This window comes from Vidua chalybeata, chromosome 7 (assembly GCF_026979565.1).
Source record: "Vidua chalybeata isolate OUT-0048 chromosome 7, bVidCha1 merged haplotype, whole genome shotgun sequence".
Lineage (NCBI taxonomy): Eukaryota > Metazoa > Chordata > Aves > Passeriformes > Viduidae > Vidua > Vidua chalybeata.
In genome coordinates, this window is record NC_071536.1 from 20,566,851 (window position 1) to 20,585,151 (window position 18,301).

The window sequence follows — 18,301 nt, forward strand, 5'->3', positions numbered from 1 at the left end:
CATGGGTGTTTGCAACTCTGTGGCAAATTAAATAGTCATCCTCTCCCCTCATCACTCCCCTTCAGCAGCCCTTTCTGTGAGTCAGGTTAAGTAATGGAAATATCCAGCTCCAAAGCATAAACTTCCACTTAAACTGGTATGTACTGTTGGATTGCTTCCAATATTTCAGATAATTTATTTATATAGCTCAGTGGATATCTATGTACCCTATTCTGATGTCTGCAGTATTACTGCACCTACCATTTATTTAAAATTAATATGCATTAAATCAATGCAGTTATCCAAGTCTAAGTAATGTAATGCAAGCAAGCCCTTGTGCCAGATCTGCATTATCCATGCTGAGAGGGAACATCAAGAAGATGGTAAAAAAAGATATGGGAGAATCCTATTATCAGTCTGGTAATATGCAAGTTTCCCTTATAACGCTGTCCATGAGAATTAAATTTAATTTTATATGTGAGCTACAGGGAATCATAAAAAGTTGTATAGTTCCAATATTCCAACCTGATTCCTGCCCTTCTGCCAAGCGTGTTGCTTTGGATATCCTACCTAGCTTTGCTACCTGCAGTAACCCTATAATTGAGACAGACAGAACAGGCACAGGCTTGGTTCTGAGGCTGCACATACAAAACTGTAGTGGCTTCCCACAACTTTCTTCCTCTCCTCCCACAGATCCACACTTTGAGGAAGATAAATTATATTTATTCATATGCTGAAGACAAGAATCCTAAATGGGTAATTGATAAATCAAAAGCAATGGGAAACTGTGCCAATAAATGATGGAAATTGTTATAACAGAGATCTGGGCTCTGTGACTTTACATGTAGATTCATTACTTTATTTTTCAGCAGTTAAATTTTAATTCATGGCTGTTATACCAGAATATCAAACATCAAAGCATGTTTCAGTCTCAGATCTAAGTGTATGGATAATATAAAGAAATTCACTTGCTGAAGTTTAAGTATTTGCATCACTGTAGTTCTACATGTACGCTAAGGTCCCCCATACCAAACACTCCAGAAACTCTTGTTATAAAGATATGAAGGATATGCAAGCTTGACAGTACTAGATGATATCAGATTAGGAAATAATCTTGTTCAAGCTTGTCTCTATTTCTGAGTTATGTATTGTTTAATTGACTTTTTCAAGAAGCAGTGTGTAACTGATTTGAAATCATTGTTTGACAAGGCACCATCTCTTCATCTACTTCCAATATGTCCCTTTACTTTGCCTAGAAAAATTACTCAGATGAAATTTGAAGATTCAGGAGAAATTTGAAGACTATAAAAATACATGGATGCTTTATGGGTGTTTGATAGCTTGGTTATTCTCAAAGAATGCTTAGCTCTAAAATGACTCGATGTGTACTGTAGTTCACATCCAGGAGAGCAGTGACTGTGTGTGTATCACCCAGCTGGTCTGTGTGTGCATAGCCAGTCCAGGGTAGCTCTGGCTGCCTCAGACTTGGTACACGTAGGCAGATCAGCTGTGCTTTGTGCAGTTACACACATGCAGCTGAACAGCTTCTGACTTATTCTGCTTGTGGTCTGCAGATGGTCCCATCCCTGCATGCTGAGTGTGCTCTGCAGTTATCTGGCTTACAACAATGCATGCTATGAAGTATATGTGAATCTATTTTGCCTGGAAAATATCAGAAGAAACCATGATTCTATTCTCAAATGTTCTGAGTATCTTATTTTCCAAAATCTGAAATGTTTTGCACTGATCATAAGAAGGTCACTCAGACATGGAAATGTAGAAGGAAAAAAAGCCTCATTCTGTATAGGAGAGTAGGAAACAAGTTAATAAGAAATTAATATTTTGGTGTTCTTATAGTCTTTCCTATGTTGAATGACTTATGCTAAAGAAAAAAAAAATTGTATCATGTAAGCAATCTGTAGTTATTCAATTAATATTTAATAACTCACTTGGTGGAAAACAGAAGGATAGCAGTAGATTAATTGGTCTGGTATAAATTTTTATGCATCCTCATCACATATAAGTGAGAATAAATCAATTGACTATAGTAAAGGAAATACAAACCTAGTAGTTAAGCACTGCCATATGAGCAATGAAAGTGATTTGGGATTAAGATTTTAGTAAATTCTGCATGTATTTAGTATTGACTTTTAAATTCATACAAGATTTCTATTTGCAATTCTGGAGACTTATAATCATTGAAGTGTATGAAAAAGGGGAAAACGTATCCAGAATATCATCCTCTAATCTGTTAAGTAGAGGATAGAAAGTAGGTAATCTTCATAAAGCCTCCTGAACGATGTTAAGTACAGCCTACCTAGATTTAGTTACATCTAAAGGTGTAGCTAGCTAGCTCCATGTACCTTTGACAGACTAGAGAACATTCTAGGATTAATTATAGAAAAATAACGTGGAGTTCCTTTCTATATAAAGAAATGCACATATTATTGGAAAAGCCCACAGCATTTGCTGATTTGAAACTTGGTATATAAACACAGTAGCTGAATCAAATCTTTTTGCAACATAACTAATGGCTGTGAAGCATTTTGTTTCTGTGCACCTGCAGGCAAATCCTGAGGTAATCCTTGTCCTGCATGCCAGGTGGGGACATTCACTGAGCTAAAAGGTGATCCTGACACAGCACCCTATGGTTTCAGATCTCATCTTTGCTGACTGCTCGCTGGCTGCCCATTTCCTTGCAGCACATGAGATTGCCCTTGCTGCTGTCCAGCACCTCCTCCCACTGCGCCAGGACTCGTCTGGCTTGGTGTGCCCTCGCCGGCTGCGGGCAGGGAACACCAAGTGCTGCTCTCAGTGCTGCTTTGGGACAATGAATGAAGGATTCAAAGGGAAAATGGCAACGGGGAAAGGACCCTCCTGGGTCTCACGAGGAGGAGAGGGAAAGGCAGACATGTCTATGGAGAGGAGAGGAGAGGAGAGGAGAGGAGAGGAGAGGAGAGGAGAGGAGAGGAGAGGAGAGGAGAGGAGAGGAGAGGAGAGGAGAGGAGAGGAGAGGAGAGGAGAGGAGAGGAGAGGAGAGGAGAGGAGAGGAGAGGAGAGGAGAGGAGAGGAGAGGAGAGGAGAGGAGAGGAGAGGAGAGGAGAGGAGAGGAGAGGAGAGGAGAGGAGAGGAGAGGAGAGGAGAGGAGAGGAGAGGAGAGGAGAGGAGAGGAGAGGAGAGGAGAGGAGAGGAGAGGAGAGGAGTCTTAGTCCCTTCTTTCGCAAATAAGTTGAGCAGAGGGCTTGATTGTCTTGAGTCTCTGTATCTACCTGAAGCCCACAGAGCAAGTGGAATCTACCTGCAGCTGTGTCCCCCATAACATCTGAATAACAGCTTAGTACAAGATCTATCTTCCAAATTGTGGTGCCACTCATGGGGATCAGTTTGAGATCAGAAAATTCAGTGATGTGGCTGACAGTTTTTTCTCCTTCCTTCCCAGTATCTACAAGGTGTGGTTGAACATTAAGAAACAGTGTCAGAGTGTACAAATAGTGACTTTATAACTTCACTTAACTTAAGTGACTGAAGTGGCAATTCACAGAAGTAAACAGAACCATGACATAGGGAGTTGAGGACTGTCTAGAGGATACTCTCTATGTGGAGAAAGGCAAGATTTTAAATCCCTTTTAGCTGAGGTACATTTTCTTATATCCTCCCCGCTCCCACCAGTGGAGACAGAACAGTATAATTCCTTTTGCCTTGGAAAGAAGCAAAGCTGTACAGAATTGGTTTTGGCATGAGTGTCTGCATGGGTGAATATTTAGTGTTTGGTATGAGATCAGCTCACTTGAATTTTTTTACAGTGAGAAACTTGCACCTTGATTGTTTGAAAGTCTTTCGTTGAATTGTGGGTGATGATCTTATATATCTGTGTGAAATATGGGGGTGTTAATGTTTTTTTAAAATCAAGACATTTGGGTTTGTGGAGACCATAAGCACTCTCCCCCCTCTTTCTTGTGTACTATATTCTAGTACTCATTACAAATATGTGATTAAGATGTTGTGCTTACCCTGGCACTACTGAACAAGAAAATTTGTGTTTTATTACTTAATATAATCTAACCTTCTTAATATAATATAACCTTCTTCTTTATTTCCCAGCTTCATTATTTCTTTCTTCTCCTTTTATTTGTCATCTAATTGCTTATTCTCCATATTTACTTTTTCTCAGTAGAAAGTTAGCCCTATTAGTATTTGCTTTCCTTTCTGCTCCTTTGCCAGTAATCTGTTATTCCACCTATGTTTTATTTTTACTTTGTTTTCATGTCATTTTTATATTGCTATTCCTCCAGAGTTCCTATTTCTATCTTTTTGCATTCTTCATTTTCTCCCTTAATTCTTCAGTCATTTACAATCTTCTATTGAGCCACTTTTAATCTCTATTTCCTTCCTAATTTCCAGCATATTTCTTCAATTCCTGGGGTTTTTTTGTCACTTTTTAATTCATTTTCATGTGTTTCCCCCCAGCCCCCTACCTACTACTGTATTCCTGCTTCTCTTTCATTCCATATCTCTGGCTTATTTCAATGACTACTGACCTGCCTTGGCCCTTGAGTCTCTTGATAGGCTGACTGATCATTTCATAAGGATCTCTGCAGTGGGTGGAGACTGCATTTACCTCTTTACATTCAGGCATGAGGGATATATGCACCGTTGTGAGCCCAAATATGCATTTCATCTGTATGGCTGGTGTCATCAGAAAGTTATTCAGCAGCATCGAACATGCCAAATCTATAGTCTTTACAGGACTTCTTTTTTCCTTTTTTTTTTTTTTTCTTCCCAACAGGTTTATTTTTGCAATTGCAATGTATAAATAAATATGTAAACTAAAATACTTCCAGAATTTTCCAGTTACAGGTATTTTCTAAAGAACCAGATACAGTAACAGCTAAACTGAAATAATACTCAGCAATTGCTCTTCTTCTTATCTAAAATAATTTCCCATACAAAAATTTATTTGGAATCATTACTGTAATACATACAAATTGATTTTTTTAAATGGAAGTTCTGATTTTACAGTGCTTGTTTTCTGATACTTTTGCTGATCTCAGTGAAATTTTCTGTGTTAGCTCTGTTGAATTGTTCTATTTATAGTTACCAAGGTAATCCTGATTGATTCCAGAGCAGTGTGATCACAATATGAGTTATGAGGAAAGAATGTGTTTGATCATTCTTAACTATCATACTTTTCCTTATTTGGAGTAAAAGACTATCATCGTCCTGAAGCTGAGAAATTTTTACAGTTTCAATAACTAGTGTAAGAACAACACAAGTGCTTCTTACAAATGCCAAATCACCAACTAAACTGCTTACTTTGTTTACATAATTTTCAAATTGTGTATTTTAACAATTCAACATAGCAAAAGCAATTGCACTTGAAAATAACTACTGCATCTTTCTTACTTGGTGATTTCAACATGTTTATTTGAATTTTATTTCTGCTTTCTTTTAGTGTTTTCCTATGCAGAAGAATAAATGGTAATTAAAATGTGCAGGATGAAAAGATGGAGCAGTCAGTGCTTGTACCACCAGGACCAGACAGCTTCCAATACTTCACTAGAGAGTCTCTTGCAGCTATTGAACAACGCATCGCTGCAGAAAAAGCCAAGAACCCTAAACAAGATCGCAAAGACGATGATGAAAATGGGCCAAAACCAAACAGTGACTTGGAGGCAGGAAAAACACTCCCCTTTATATATGGTGACATACCTCCAGGAATGGTGTCTGAGCCCTTGGAAGACATGGATCCATATTACATCAATAAAAAAGTGAGTCTAATATCAATCCTGTTCACGTGCCAGTGTTTGCAGTGTGTTATCATGCTCGTTTTGTTTTTTTGGAGTGGATCATAGAGCTTGTTACTTCAGTATGTTAATTTTCAGCCAGAACCCATTTGCCTTAATGGTTACTAACTTTTCACCCTTTTCTTTTAATTTACCTCAAAATTTATTTCTTTGATATAACTGACTTTATATCAATGGAACATTTATATCAAAGATGAAGCATAATATGTAATATTTGATTATAAGCAATATGTAATACCTATACAAACATGTGAATATGTAATAATACATATATACTTTGTGAACTTCTTAAAAATGAACATACATTCATACTGTGTACACCAAAATTCTCTAAAGTTCTTCAGATTTAAAACTGACAACATGAACTGATGCATAAAACATTTCGTTCACAGAAATTTGCTTTGATAGCAAATGCTTAGGAAGTTTGTGGAATCAATAGGGAAACAAACAGATAAGCAGTAAATGTAACAAAAAGAGTATAAGAACTGATTTTAAAGTTTTAGTGATACTGGCCTTGGGCAGGCATGGAATCCTCTCAGAATGATCCTTTGCACAGCCTATAAGCAGAAGAAAAAGTTCATGCTCTATAGCTGTAGCTAGATTGGGTGATACTTTAATTGCTGATTCTATGATTGTAAAAATGTCAATATTAAGATAGGAGTTATTTTGACTTTCACAAACTACTGTGTTCTAAGTGTCTCAGCTTGCTAAATTTCATGTGATTTATGAGTCCTATTTTGACAAGAGAGAAAATACTGTGTGGAAGAACAATTTTTTTATCTCTATTATCTGGTGCCTCTGAAAGAGCCTTTATCTGCCATTCACAGCATACGAAGATTTATCTTTAAATCACAGTTCTACTTTTACAAAGATAAAAGATGTGTTTCTATAAAAGCAGGCCTTGTAGAGTTCTGTACTAATTGTGTCTGTTTATGATACAGTATTCCCTATAATTTTATCCCTACCTGCCCACAGCTCATCCCGGACCTTTATAGCCAAATCAGTCTGATGTTTCTGGCAGTGAAAACAGATACATGATAGGTATGACCTATAACAGATATGCCTCTCAAACCCTTGGGTATGGAAGACCCTTTCAGTCCCTTCACAAATGTGGCCAAAAACTTACTAAATTAGCCAGGTCTGGTGATAGAATTGCAAGAAATGGGAGAAACCAGCTGAGCATATTCAGTCAAGTTTCTGTACTATTTGAAAGGAAGAATCTTTTTATTTGCACACTAAATATGTATGGTCCAAACACATACCCTCTGGAATTCTCTTCTTTCTGCTGAAGTCCACATATTCTCTCTATGCACGTGCTTTAATCTTCTACAGGACAGAAATAGAAACAGCCCTGTCAGTCTAAGACAAGGCAAAAAAATCTCAAATGCTTCAATTCTCTGTTTTTCTTTCTTCAGTTAGACGAAAATAGATGTTCCTAATAGAAAATCAACACCTATTTCAATTATTCACCTGTAATTTTACTTTAAAATATCTAATTTCTAAATTATATTATCTACCTGTGTGTGAATTCTGGAAATACTTATGTCTGGTTTCACTTGTATTTTGAAACTATTGGCAGCAGTTGATGCGCCTGCAAGTCTCAGAAGGAGAAATAATTTGAGAAAAGCTTGTAGCAGGAGTAAACATCTCTAGGAAGACACAGAGGAATGCTCACTGTATTTATCCCTGTAATGTTTAACATTTCTTTACCCCTCTCTGAATTCCATCTTGTTAAGCCCAGAAGTCCATCAGCACACCTTCTCCAATGAGACACTGTGACAACTGCTGCACAATCATTAGGGATGTTCTGTTTCTCCCTGGTGAAGCATCTATCTGAAATGTCATGGATCTAATGAAAAACACCAGAATAAAGGAAAATGTTTATTTGCAAGGAAGGGTTAGGGCAAGTGTAGAGGATTACCCAATGCCACTGTTTTTTCAAAGCTCTATTAAGATCCTTGCATAAACTATAGCTGATCTTTTGACAGAAACTACCAGAAAGCTTGGCTTCCAAACTTTCAAATAGAGAACACAAATGGTTGCTCACAGCACTGGTCGCTGTATTTATTTGGAAAAGCTGTATAGGAATTTTAGGAATATTAGGAATATTATGAGACATGAATGAAGTCATCCATCATTTTCCTTAGAAGCAAATATTGCATCTCTCTTGCTTTTTATTCTTTTTCCTATTCTTTATACCAAGATTGATCAAGCTCACTGTATTTTTCATGTGGTGAATGTTTAAATGTCATCTAGAGTGCTTTATGTTCCATCCTTGGGACTGCTTTTTCTGAGCAAAAGGTTTGTGCATGCCATGATTTGATGCAGTTTAATAGTGAATAAACAGAAATAAATATGTACTTTGAGCTGCTTTGAGAGCCCTAATTTGTGCCTGAGGTAGCCTTGAGAAGAAAAGTTAAAATAAAACATCTTTTAAGAGAAGAACACCCAAATAGGTATAATAGTTTTATGGTTTTGTAAGCATGTTTCTATGCAAAACCTACCACGAAAGAGGACATATCCATACTCAATACTAATCTGAAGTTGAAAGGAAAAGAAAAATATTGACAACTGCTGTTTGACAGTAGGACAACCCATTATAGCAGGTTTACACACTTGATAGTATTTTTAATTTACACTGTATCATAGATAGCCTGAAAGCCAGCAATTGTACCCTTGAAACATAATTATTTTATTGTAAAATATAATAATGTTTTCTTATACTTATGATTTCATTATACTGAAATACTGCTGACTGTGGTGGCCAATAATGCTGGTCTTCAGAACTGTGAAATTTAGCATCTTAAAGGGTTGCAATGGTCTTTTTTTTTTTTAATCCAAAATTGATTAAAAGTGAACGGGAAGTTCACTCATGTTTTGTGTTCTGCTTCTGTATAACTGCAAATCTGTGTGTTCCCAGTATAACAGTGCCTGCCTGCTCATGCTCAGGCTGCCATCACAAAGGATCAGCGATGTTCACTTCATTGTCTGTAGAGAACAGAGCAGCTGGAATCCCCTAAGATCCTGACCTGCAGGCAGGAATCAAAATCTGGTCCACTTAAGGGCTGGCTCTTTTCCTCTGAACCTAGGCTGCTACATTAAAGAGGAGGGAGAGAATAGGTGGAACTAAGTGGGTAAAGCTTCACTTTCCTCCTGCAGTGATAGAGATATAACACTGTTTATTGCCACTCCATGCCCTGCCTCTTGCCAGAAGGATCTGAATGATGTCTGTCACCAAAGATGCCTCCTTTTCTCCTGGCATTCAATATCAGTCCCTAATCTGATCAAATCCCTAACTCCTGGGTTTCCCAGATGTGTCTTGCATTGCAAAAAAACCCAAAAAGATTTTGTAAAATTTCTTCAATTTATTACACCAGCAAAGGTGAATGCATTAGTGATAGTTTCATAGTTGTGAGATAATTTTTAAGTGAAAAGTCCTAGCAAAGCAAAAAAGTTAAGGACTTGCTAGAAAACATTGTTTCAAAAGATAACCACAAACCCAAGAAATGGCAACTTCTCATATGCCATGAGTGTCCTGTTCTAGCTGCTGCGGGAGCTTTTCCAGAGAGGCGGCGGACCCAGCTCAACGTTGTATCTGCTCCTGTCTTTCAGAAGGTGGAAATGCAGTGGGGTAACACACAGTGCACTAAATCTAGCCTTCCATAAACTGCATTTGAAGCTAACTAGGAGGAAGGAGAGGAGAAATAAGGTTTTGGGAACTCTTTATCTTTATTCAGTGTTGACTCTTCTCTCAAAACACTCTTCCTTCTCCTTTGCCCTGCTAAGAATTCAGTTTCTGGTTTGATTTCAAATATGGCAGAAGATGGATTGGGTTTTAGGTTACAGATGCAAAAGCAGCAAATAAGGGACTTCCTTTCAGGGAGCTCTGAATTTGTATTTGCCCTCAAATACTTTGAGTGTGAGTCGGTTTTGTGCCTTTATAAAAATGAATAAAACATAAGGCCTGAAATTTATACATAATTCTTCATATAAAAGCATTCATGTTACAATTTGTTTAGAATTTATCTAGCTTTTCTTAGTGTATGTCTACTTTGTGCTGACAGCTTTGGGTACAATACTTCATGTTCATCCACACTGCCTACACATTGGCTTGCATCTGGGTTGAGAGTGGAGTGAGATACAGCAGGCATAGCAGGGAGCTTACATAGGGCATATCAGCTCTTGCCTGTACTTTTTAATGAAAATTCTCCTTCAGAAATAAGGTACAGTTCTAATTCATATTTAAGGCTAGAAGTTAGAGGACCACCAAAGTCATTCTGAAAGCTCAAGTCACAAAGATGCTTTGAGTGAAAAATTAAAACCGAGGTAGGGAATTTATGTCTTGTTGGTTCTGCTTATGCAGGGCAGCAGAAAGTAGAACAGCTAAAATAGCAGCAGCTTCCAACTGAAACTGGAACTGTGCCAGCATGCTGTTATTTTCCATACGGCATGTTAGAAAATAGATGTATGTTTAAGATGCTTGTGTTCAAAGATGTTTTTTAAAATATAGGTTGACTAAATGGAGGTGCAGTAGTCTTAGATACAGAGTTAGCAGGAAGTGTGATTTTTAATGCATTTTGTCAACTACCTCATAACTACCAAAAAGAGCATGAGTTGGAGGCATCTGAGACGTGAGTCCTGGGGGCTGGGGACAGACCTGGCAGAGGAAATTCACCTTCCCCTTGGGGTGTGAGGCTTTAAAACATTTTTTAAAAAGTCATTCATCTGGTTGGTTGCTTCAGGAGTTGAAATGAAAACTTCATGTAAGGCCAGGTCATCTGCAGGCTGTTACCTCTAAGCCCAAACTGGAAGTGCAATTTGGAAACATTAGCTCAGGCTGTCCTCAGCTTCACATGCAGTTTCTCCATTTCTGTGCAGAAGTGGGAAACCATATACATATCTTATACATTCCTACACATCTTGAGTTTGTACTCAAGATAGTGTAAAGTCTGCCTGGTAGAGTCCCTTACTCCTAAGGGGTTTAGTTTGTATGAGAAGCTGTTCAGTGTAGAGCTGTGATGGAGGGACAGCTCAGGGAAGAAGCCACTGAGACTGGAGCAGCTTTTCCTCACAGTTGAATCCTTGCTTCTCCTCTGCCTTCAGTAAACCCCCATCTCCACATCTCTCTCCTGTGTGCTTCTAGACATTTGTATCTCTACTTCACAGTTCATACATTCTAAACTTTCCAAATCTCAGCAGACTGAAGCACTGTCCCCCTTGAACCTCCTTGGCATATTTTCCCTGTCTGCCAGCCTTCCTGGAAATAGTCACATAGTTCACTGCTTATAGTCTTGAAGCAATACTTGATATCATGGACACCAGATGAAACCAACATAACCTTGCCCACGATTCCACTGGAATTCTAGCTTACAGCTCATTTCATCAGCAACTTAACAGAAATCAGGGAGGCTTTCTCATAGCTTATGTGCAAAATATGACAATGGAAAAAATGAAAAAAGCAATTTAAGAAATTTTCCTTTAATTTCATTTGAATTTAGGTTATTCTTGCATCGTCCCTTTCACTGAATGCAGATTTCTTCTGAGTTACTGAACCTTTCTTCCTTCTGCACTGTTTTTCATTCTTTTCTGATTGATCTTGCAGTTGAAGAGCACCTTAGTGACACAAAAGAACCCGGCAGCCCACATTTTGTGTGCTGTAGTGTTAGGGCAGGTGCAGCCATGATATCCTGCAGTGGAAACAAAGCAGTGTTTGCAGGGTTTGCTGTCGTACTGTTTAGCTTTGGCTCATGGATTTATTTGAGACATTTAACCTACAGAGTCTTCTACAATCCTCTGAAGTAAGGCTTGATGCCTGCAAGTTTCTCTAAATTTGATTAGTTCCATAGATATTAAAAGTTAAATTTTAAAAGGATGTATTTTGTGAGAAATTTTCACACCTGGAAACCACAATTGTGCAGAAGGATCACTGGGATTGTCTCTTGCTCTCCTCTAGTAAGGTATATTCAGATTTCCAGTCCTCAGAGACCTACCTAAATATGGCTGTATATGTTGCTGTTATTTCCCTCTCTCCTTAGCACAAAACCCCAAAAATTACAACAGTGGATAGTCTAATAAATCAGTTCCCAGAAGGATTTCGAGTTAGTAAGACTAATAGATCAATAAAGTCCCCAAATAGGGTTGAAAGGAGTGGGGGAGAATGCACCACCACACCCTACTTGTACTATTTCAAACAGGGAGAATTTTCTGGGGGAAAACATAAATAAAATTTCAGTTAATAATTTATGCATCTTTATTTACAAGAAACACATGAAAAGGAATATTACTTTACTGAGTTTGTTAATGAAGAAGTAAACAAAAAACCTTAATGAATTGAATTAATTGCATTTTCATATGTTAGATTCATCAGGTAAGTACTGGAAATAATTTTTATTTGAAAAATTATTCATGCTTTTGTGTATTAACTGTTCAAAAAGTTACAATTTTAGTGATTGCTTGCTTGTAACAGTTTTTTAAATGAGAATCTACAGTGAATAAACTCTGATAAAATGTCTTTTCTTTCTCTTTTTCAGACCTTTATAGTATTGAATAAAGGGAAGGCAATCTTCCGATTCAGTGCCACCTCTGCCCTGTACATTTTAACACCCTTCAACCCTCTTAGAAAAATAGCTATTAAAATTTTGGTACATTCATATCCTTTTTCAGTGGTTGTTCAAAATGAAATGAAGAAAACAGATAACGATTTCATCATAAATAAAGGTTCAGGGTCCTTCTGGGGCTGTCCTCAGGATCAGCTTTCCAGTCTGCTGCAGCAGTGTGCCTGAAGCCTGGCTCATGCACGCCGGTGCTCACATTCCCAAACCCTCCCAGTTGCACCATAAATCTCTGCCAAATTTAATACATGGCCAGAAAGCATAGGCAGCATTCCTGCAGGCGGTTTGCAAAGCAGCTGTACTTGCAGGTGGTGGACAGACTGGGGGACCAGACCTGATGGGATGGTGCACAAGGTAAAGTTTTAGACTGACATGGGGGATTGCTGCCTGATGGTCATAACAGGCTGATGGGAATTTCTAGTGGGTGAGGCTTTGGTGCATTTGGTTTTTTTGCAAAACCTCAGGACTGAGAAATGTAGTTATCAAATGAAAATTTCAGTGTGACAGTAAGACTTCTAACATTGAACAAGTAGTGAAAGGCAGAAGCCTTATTAATAGAGATTGGTGGCAGAATTTTCTAGGTCTTTGGAAAAAGTAAGAAACAAGGCTGATGGTTGCTGGCTCAGAACACCTTTTACTCTGAGCTCCTGGGAAGTTAAAGCAGTGTGAGAGAAGGGGAAGGTGTCAGGCAGGAGAGGAGGTAGGGAGCGTTTGGGGACAGTAGCTAAGGGAGCTGACAGAGACCTAGAGACACAGTGGTGGTGATGGTGAGAAAACACAGCCAAATACTGTCAGACTGCAGCCTCCAATGAATTCTCATTCCTTCACATGACACTGGTTTGCAATACCTTCCATCATTGCATCTGGCTGAGTTGTGGGTAAGGCTTTTCACTGGCATATTAGTTACTGAGTTTGGTCTTGGTTTTAGGTTTCTCCTAATTGTCTTCAAAGAGTATCCAGCTGGTCTTGATGACAGTAAGAACAAAAGAAATTCCATTAGACAATATGGAATTTCAGTATTTTCCCTTCCATCTATGAAGTGATCGTGTAATTTAACTCTATTACAAAAAGAGGTTTTCTTTCAGTATATGGATTGATTTCTTCTTACAACCAACTAATTATTGCAGGAGCTATTTATATCTTAGATATAGGCATAGGATTGTTTGTTGTTTTTTTTTTTTTTTTAATCTAAACCACAAGAATAGATGTGCAGGTTCTCTAATTTTCTATTTTTAAAAATATTATTCATTATAGTACAAACACTGCAAATTTTAAAGTGTTTTAACTAAGAACCATTAAATACATTCCTTTTTACAGTTCAAATCTCAGCTGCTTATACAAGATTAGCTACGTACACAAAAAGATGAGGGGTAAAATGGATTATTATTTTTAATAGTCCTCTGACTTTTATAGATAAACTCTATTTCCTCCACATTTTATGGCAGGTGTTTGCCATTTTGGCCTTTGTAGCAGAAATGTGCCTTTCACTTTCAGTATGAAAGACAAGTGTTGAGCACAATGAAACTAGCACATTGGTTGGAAAACCTTCATCTGTCTGTCTTCCAAATTCCCTGAACCTCTGTGCAGGGTGCTCCGATCGCATGTGCCCAGACACATGAGCAGATGTTACTGCCCTGCAGAGAAACGGTGTGTCTCTTTCCAGTGCCCACAGACTTTCCCTGCAATTATTCTCACTGCCAGTACCTACTGTAATACTGAATGCAGAAACTGGTAACAGCATGAGTTTCTTTCTGCTGACTCATCTCCTGGTAGTCTGCCCTTTTTTTTTCTCTTTCTTTTTTTTTTTTTTTTTTTTTTTCTCTTTTCTTTTCCTGCCTGACTCGACTTAAGGTAGAACTTGGAACTGAGGAGGCAGCACAAGAGTGGAGATGGCCAGCCTTTGGCAATTAATAGGAAAGAATGAAAAGGTGAGAACGAGTGTTGAGCAGTCAAAAAAAGGAAGGTGGCAGTGGCTGGAGCTGGAGAGTGTTAGAGATTTCTGTTAGAAAGAACTGGGGAGGTGCTCTAGAGAAAAATGTGTAAGTGCTCCTCTGCAAGGCTCTGGAAGCTTAAATTACAGTATTCCACAGTGTGGCCTAACTGCCAGATGGTATCTGTGAAACCAGTTGGCAATATTTGGTTTTTTCCCAATTGTTTCATCTTCCACCAATCCACACAGGTGATAAGAGACTTCAGCTGCTCCTGTAATTGATTAGCTTGAGGCTGTGTGGTGCCTCTGCATGCCTGTATGGGAAGAGCATGAAAAAGGCAGTACATTTCTGTGAAGAAGTCATCATAGATCAGGTTTTTTTGTCTATGTGTATAGTTGAATTGTTATAGAACATAAAATAGTAAATTAAGGGAATATTGAGCTTGTAAATCAATCACTCAAAATGTGGAAGAGAACAGAAGAGGTGCACAGACATTGAATGTGACAGTTATGTTTGAGATTCTCATAAGAGAAATGGTCAGAGTCTATATTTCTAAGTATTTTAGCCCTTAATGAGCATCTGCTCCCTTTCAGAGTGGACAGCGCTTTGGTGACTTTTGGCTCCCAGATGTGCCAAGTTTTGTAAAGAGTGAGCAATGTGCAAGGACCTACCTGTGGCCCTTGTTATGAGTGGTACCATGGCACTGAGCTGTAAGCACACAACACACTGCACGTGGGTAAAACCTCAGCTCTCCTAAGTGCACGTTGCACTTCTCTAACTCTTTCATGAGATGACTGAAACTGCAGCCACACATCTCCAATTTGGATTCCAAAATGGATTCTCTATATTGAAAGGAATTTCCTAATTAAATTAAAACAGGCTCTTTAGACCTGTCTGTGGACTGTGATGGTAAGGCATTCTAATAATTTATTCTAAGGCACTGAACAATTTTTACTCTACAGAGTTTGTATGGCAACATGATGTTCAAAACTAATTAAGTCACTGACTGAAATATACCAAAATGTTCACTGCTGGACCAGCCATTTATGCAAAGGGCACACACCTGTCTGTGGGAATCAGGCAGCTAATTCCTTCCCTGTGATTTGAGTGTTTATTGCAAATTTATGCTAAAGTTTGAATATTTCAGCTGCTGTAAGGAAAGATCTAAATGATTGTGGCAATTTTCTGAGAAGTTTAGATCCTGGTGCTACTTCTCTTATTCCTCCTTCACCTAGAGTGAAGGGTCGTGTTCTTGGTTTGGGTTTCGTGGTGGTGGATGATTGGTTTGGTTTGGTTTTTGTTTCATTTTGGTTTTGTTGATGGTATAAAAATACACCCAAAACAACCAAATGCTATCTACTTGATTAAAAAAAAAATTAAATCATGGGCTCTCAGATACAATCTTAGCTGTAAACAGCTTTCTTTAGTTTAAACTATTTTCTTTGCCAGTTATGGTGATGCAAGGACTTTTAAGGAATACATAATTTAGAGAGATGACTAGAGGAAAAGTAAGTTAACCATTTGGTGTAAATGTGTAGCAGTGCTGATTTTTTGCTGCCATCATGTGGCCATTTTGAGTCAGATTTTCGTCTAGTTTGTTTACTTCAGTACTTCCAAATGTTTGAATAGAGGTTATTGCCACAAAATGGGAAGAACTGCACTGTCTGAAGAGGCAGTGATCTAGTGGACAAAGAACATTGCATTGAATGTCATGAAGCCCCAGAGGATTGTCTCACCTCCCTAGAACCAGCCCCTCTGAGCTGTCTGTCTAGGTTTCATAGTCCCAGAGTACATAAATGCTCCTTGCTGGAACATCAAATAAAAATTTATTTCATTCTAATCTTCACTAGTTTTCTTTGCTTTTCAAGCAATTGACACAACTATTGAAGTATTTTCTAATTATACCATTAGTAGAAACAAATACACTGATTTTGCTGGGTTTTGAGAGAGACCAAAAGTAATACTGGAAAACTATTCACATTAGTCTCTGAGCTCACTATGGATTTCTGTTTCACTGATTGAAACATTAAGCTGGTGTTAGGGAAGCATGGAATGCACTCACTTCAGCAATGAAAAACTTTATTCTATGTTTTATTCTGTGTTTTCAACAGACTGGCTGTGCTAGGTACTGACTCAGCTCAGCTCTGACTCTGGGTAGATAGCAGAAACTTTTTTCCCTTGCATATGCCAACTCTTAATTTTAGTACCAAGCCTGTAGAAGTGAAAGACTAACACTTATTCAGTCATGCCAGGTACTTAAGGCAAACTCCTGCAAAGTATTTTGGTTTTGGCTCTTGCTCAATTCATGTTACCTCCCAGGGTGTGAGAGCCATCTCCTTTTCAGGACTGGCTGAAAACAACATCAGGACACCAGCAAAGCAACATCAGAGTGTCAACAAATCGAGACCAATATTAAAGTCTAATGTACTAAAGTGAAAAATACGAGGTTAAGCAAAGTGTATGTCAGTGTTTACCAAAGTTAAATGTTTTGTGTAAGTGGCAGTATTTTACTGTACTTAAGCCATGACTGATGTGATATTGTCTGAACAGCTACTGTGTTTTCCTTAACTGTACCTACATTATTCAGCATGCTTATCATGTGCACTATTTTGACCAACTGTGTATTTATGACCATGAGTAACCCTCCAGACTGGACAAAGAATGTAGAGTAAGTTGCACATTATTTCAATATATCTTTGTCTGTTCCTCTAGGAGTTACCATGCCAGTAACTGCAGTGCAAGATGTGCTAGCAGGAGTCATCGTGAGGCATTATGACTATTTCCTCTCTGAACTATGCAGAAATGTTGAATAATTATTTGAATCTCATTCTAGTAGAACAATTGGGTAGAAAAACCATGAAAATAGTTTAAAGATCATATTCTACTGAGATTCCACTAGTTTTCTCCATGGTTTAGCACCTACCCATTTCTTTTTGCCCTTCCTTACACCATTGCATTAATAGCAGAACCATGGGCACTTCAATGTTCATGTCACTTAAGAGCAGCATACAAGCAAAAGTATTACTAAAGTGAGAACTCAGTGCATGCTTGCATCCTTCCCGCTTTAGAGCCAATACCAGGTGTTTTATATGTTGGTGACTCAGACAGTATTCAGTAATTTATGCTCACAGCTTTCTCACTTAACAGTAAAGGACCTAGTACTGCATACTTTTAAACTGAATGTCACCTACAAATTTTAATATGTTACTTATTTGATGGATTTATTTATTTTTATTTATGTGTAAGATCAGGACTGCTGTACTTCAACAGCAGAACTAAATCATGTACATACACAAGTATCTCTGATTAATATAATGCATTTCAGAAGAAATTGCTTATTTACTGTATTTCTTCTCCAGCTGTGAAATAAAAAACCCTTTCATTTGATCATCACATTTCTGTCAGAATACCAATGTAAAATATTGCTACTTATTTTGATTAAATTTTTCTATATTTTTCAGGTATACTTTCACTGGCATTTACACTTTTGAGTCACTAATAAAAATCATTGCAAGAGGCTTTTGCTTGGAGGATTTTACTTTTCTTCGAGATCCATGGAACTGGCTTGATTTCACTGTCATTACCTTTGCGTAAGTTCTCGTTTTTTGCTTTTTCTTGGAAGGAGAAGGGCAAAAAGGGCATGAAATTAGTATCGATACATACCAACTTTGTTCAATGGAAATCTTTTTATGGAATTACTTTTGTCTAAAACAATTTTCACTTTCAAAAATGCGTATTTTTATGTAAACATAAATACTGCAGAAGCCATTAGTACAGATAGTATTAGAGAGGCTAATTTCATGTCCTGCTTTTTCTTTTTTTTTTTTTTTTTTTTCTGAGCAGAAAAGGAGCTTCCCTTTGACTTCATTCTCCAAACTTACCAATCTAGTCTAGATAAATTTTAGGCTTTCAAAGTACAATCAGTGTGATTCACTTCAGAGACATTTAATTTAGCTGAAGGCTCTGAAAGTATAAT

General features: G+C 37.9%; 1 protein-coding gene across 1 annotated transcript in view; it reads left to right on the top strand.

Moving 5' to 3' along the window:
* Nucleotides 1–18,301, top strand: part of LOC128790580 (sodium channel protein type 1 subunit alpha-like) — a 92,439-nt gene that overhangs the window by 22,661 nt on the left and 51,477 nt on the right. The window contains exons 2-5 of the mRNA XM_053947446.1: nt 5,432–5,747; nt 12,314–12,432; nt 16,904–16,993; nt 17,787–17,915. Of these exons, the coding sequence (XP_053803421.1) occupies nt 5,484–5,747; nt 12,314–12,432; nt 16,904–16,993; nt 17,787–17,915 (602 nt within the window). The 5' untranslated portion in view covers nt 5,432–5,483. The remainder of the gene's footprint in view (nt 1–5,431; nt 5,748–12,313; nt 12,433–16,903; nt 16,994–17,786; nt 17,916–18,301) is intronic.